At 48.5% G+C, this 1917-nt stretch overlaps 1 protein-coding gene across 1 annotated transcript in view; it reads left to right on the forward strand.

Moving 5' to 3' along the window:
* Positions 1-776: 776 nt before the first annotated feature.
* Positions 777-1917, forward strand: part of LOC106819070 — a 7064-nt gene continuing 5923 nt past the window's right edge. Inside the window, exon 1 of the mRNA XM_014823730.1 lies at positions 777-919. Coding sequence (XP_014679216.1) covers positions 793-919 — 127 coding nt within the window. The 5' untranslated portion in view covers positions 777-792. The remainder of the gene's footprint in view (positions 920-1917) is intronic.

The raw sequence follows: 1917 nt of genomic DNA on the forward strand, positions 1-1917 counted from the left end.
CACACCCCCTCCCCCACCCACCCCCACACACACATTACCGTCATCATCTTCCTGCCGCGCCCGCCAAAATGTACTGACATCATTTACGGCTGTTCGCCACGGGAGCAGCAGAGCAGCAGCAGCAGCGCAGAGCAGCAGCAGCAGCAGCAGCAGCCAGCAGCAGCAGCATCAACTACACGAGAAGCGGCTCACAGTAGAAGACTATAATAAATAACACGAACTACGCGGACCTCAGTACGGAAGAACATCGCACCTGATAGCTAGTTTAATTTAAAAAATTTGTCAGGTCTGAAGCTGTCGGCGTCTATAAGGCTTGGGTGTTCGTAGGCCGCCCCCCCCCCCTGTCTGCTCCCCGCGCAGCTAGACAGCTGTTTGGCAAAGCCGTCAGCGGCAAGGTCGCGGCGGGGGAGGGGAGGGGAAGGGGAGCGCGGGGAGAGGGAGTATAATCACGTTGCGTTAGATATTCAGGCAGCGATTTACGTTAAGCTTGGAACGAATGAACTGCAGCAATTCTCACCGTGCCTTCGTTCGCTTTCGCGCTCTCTGCTGTCTGTCTGGTCTCTCCTCTCTCCTCTCTCTCTCTCTCTCTCTTCTCTCTCTCTTCTCTCTCTCTCTCTTCGTCGCTCTCCCTCTCCTTCTCAGCTCTCTCTCTCTCGCTCTCTTCCTCTCTCTCTCTCTCTCGCAGGCGTGCCCTTCTCGCCCTTTCTCTTTCTCGCCTTCCTTCTCTCTCTACACGGATTTTACTATAACCTTCTCTCTCTCTCTCGCAGGCGTGCCCTCCTCGCTCAGCACATGAGTGATGGGACGGCGGGTGAAGCGAGTCATATGAACGGAGAACCACTGTCCAAGGTAGCCCGCCTAGACGGCATGCTGGGCGGTGACGTCATCTCCAGCACGGAGCGCACCATCGAACTGAAAGGTAATCGAAACTTATTGATTGCATATCGAAACACATTGATTGTTGACCGAAATGCATATTTTAAACCGAAACATGTTTATTCTACACCGAAACACACTGATTGTGCATTTAAATACATTGATTGTACACCGAAACATATTTATTAGACACCAAAACATGTTTATTTGACATCGAAACACATTGTTGTACGAAGAAACACATTGTTGTACAAAGCAACACATTGTTGTACAAAGAAACACATTGTTGTACAAAGAAACACATTGTCGTACACGAAAACGCGTTGAATGTGTGTATAGCGTGACCGCGTGATAGCATTTAGTTGTGATTCTATATCGTTTAATTCTATAGGGTTTAGTTCTATAGCGTTTAGTTATATATCGTTAATTCCAATAGGGTTTAGTTCTATAGCGTGAGATTCTATATCGTCAAATTCTATAGGGTTTAGTTTTATAGCGTTTAGTTATATATCGTTAATTCCTATAGGGTTTAGTTCTATAGCGTTTAGTTATATATCGTTAATTCCTATAAGGTTTAGTTCTATAGCGTGAGGTTCTATATCATTTAATTCTATAGGGGTTAGTGCTATAGCGTGTGATTCTATAGTATATAGTTCTATAGCGTGTATTTCTATAGCGTATAGCTGTATAGAGTATAGTTCTATAGTTCTATAGCTGTATCAGCAGACGCCCTCTCGCGGGGGTAACGAAATGATCTCGAGCGACCGTAACGACGTAACGCCAATTCCTTTGTGTCGTGTCATGTATAGATCTTTGTTAATCAGCTCCGTAGCGGCGGTGGCGGCGGAGACGGCGGCGGCGGCGGCGGCGGCGGCGGAGATTCCGCCCTGTGGCACTGATATCATTATTAGATGCTCGACACAAGCGAGTGCACCGCGAGAGAGAACGAGGGGAGACGGGGAGAGAGGGAGAGGAAGGGGAGACGGGGAGAGAGGGAGAGGAAGGGGAGGGGGAAAGAGAGATCGAGAGGAGGGGGAAGAG

The sequence above is a fragment of the Priapulus caudatus genome, unplaced genomic scaffold, assembly GCF_000485595.1.
Source record: "Priapulus caudatus unplaced genomic scaffold, Priapulus_caudatus-5.0.1 Scaffold2804, whole genome shotgun sequence".
In the NCBI taxonomy this organism is placed as follows: Eukaryota; Metazoa; Priapulida; class Priapulimorpha; order Priapulimorphida; family Priapulidae; genus Priapulus; species Priapulus caudatus.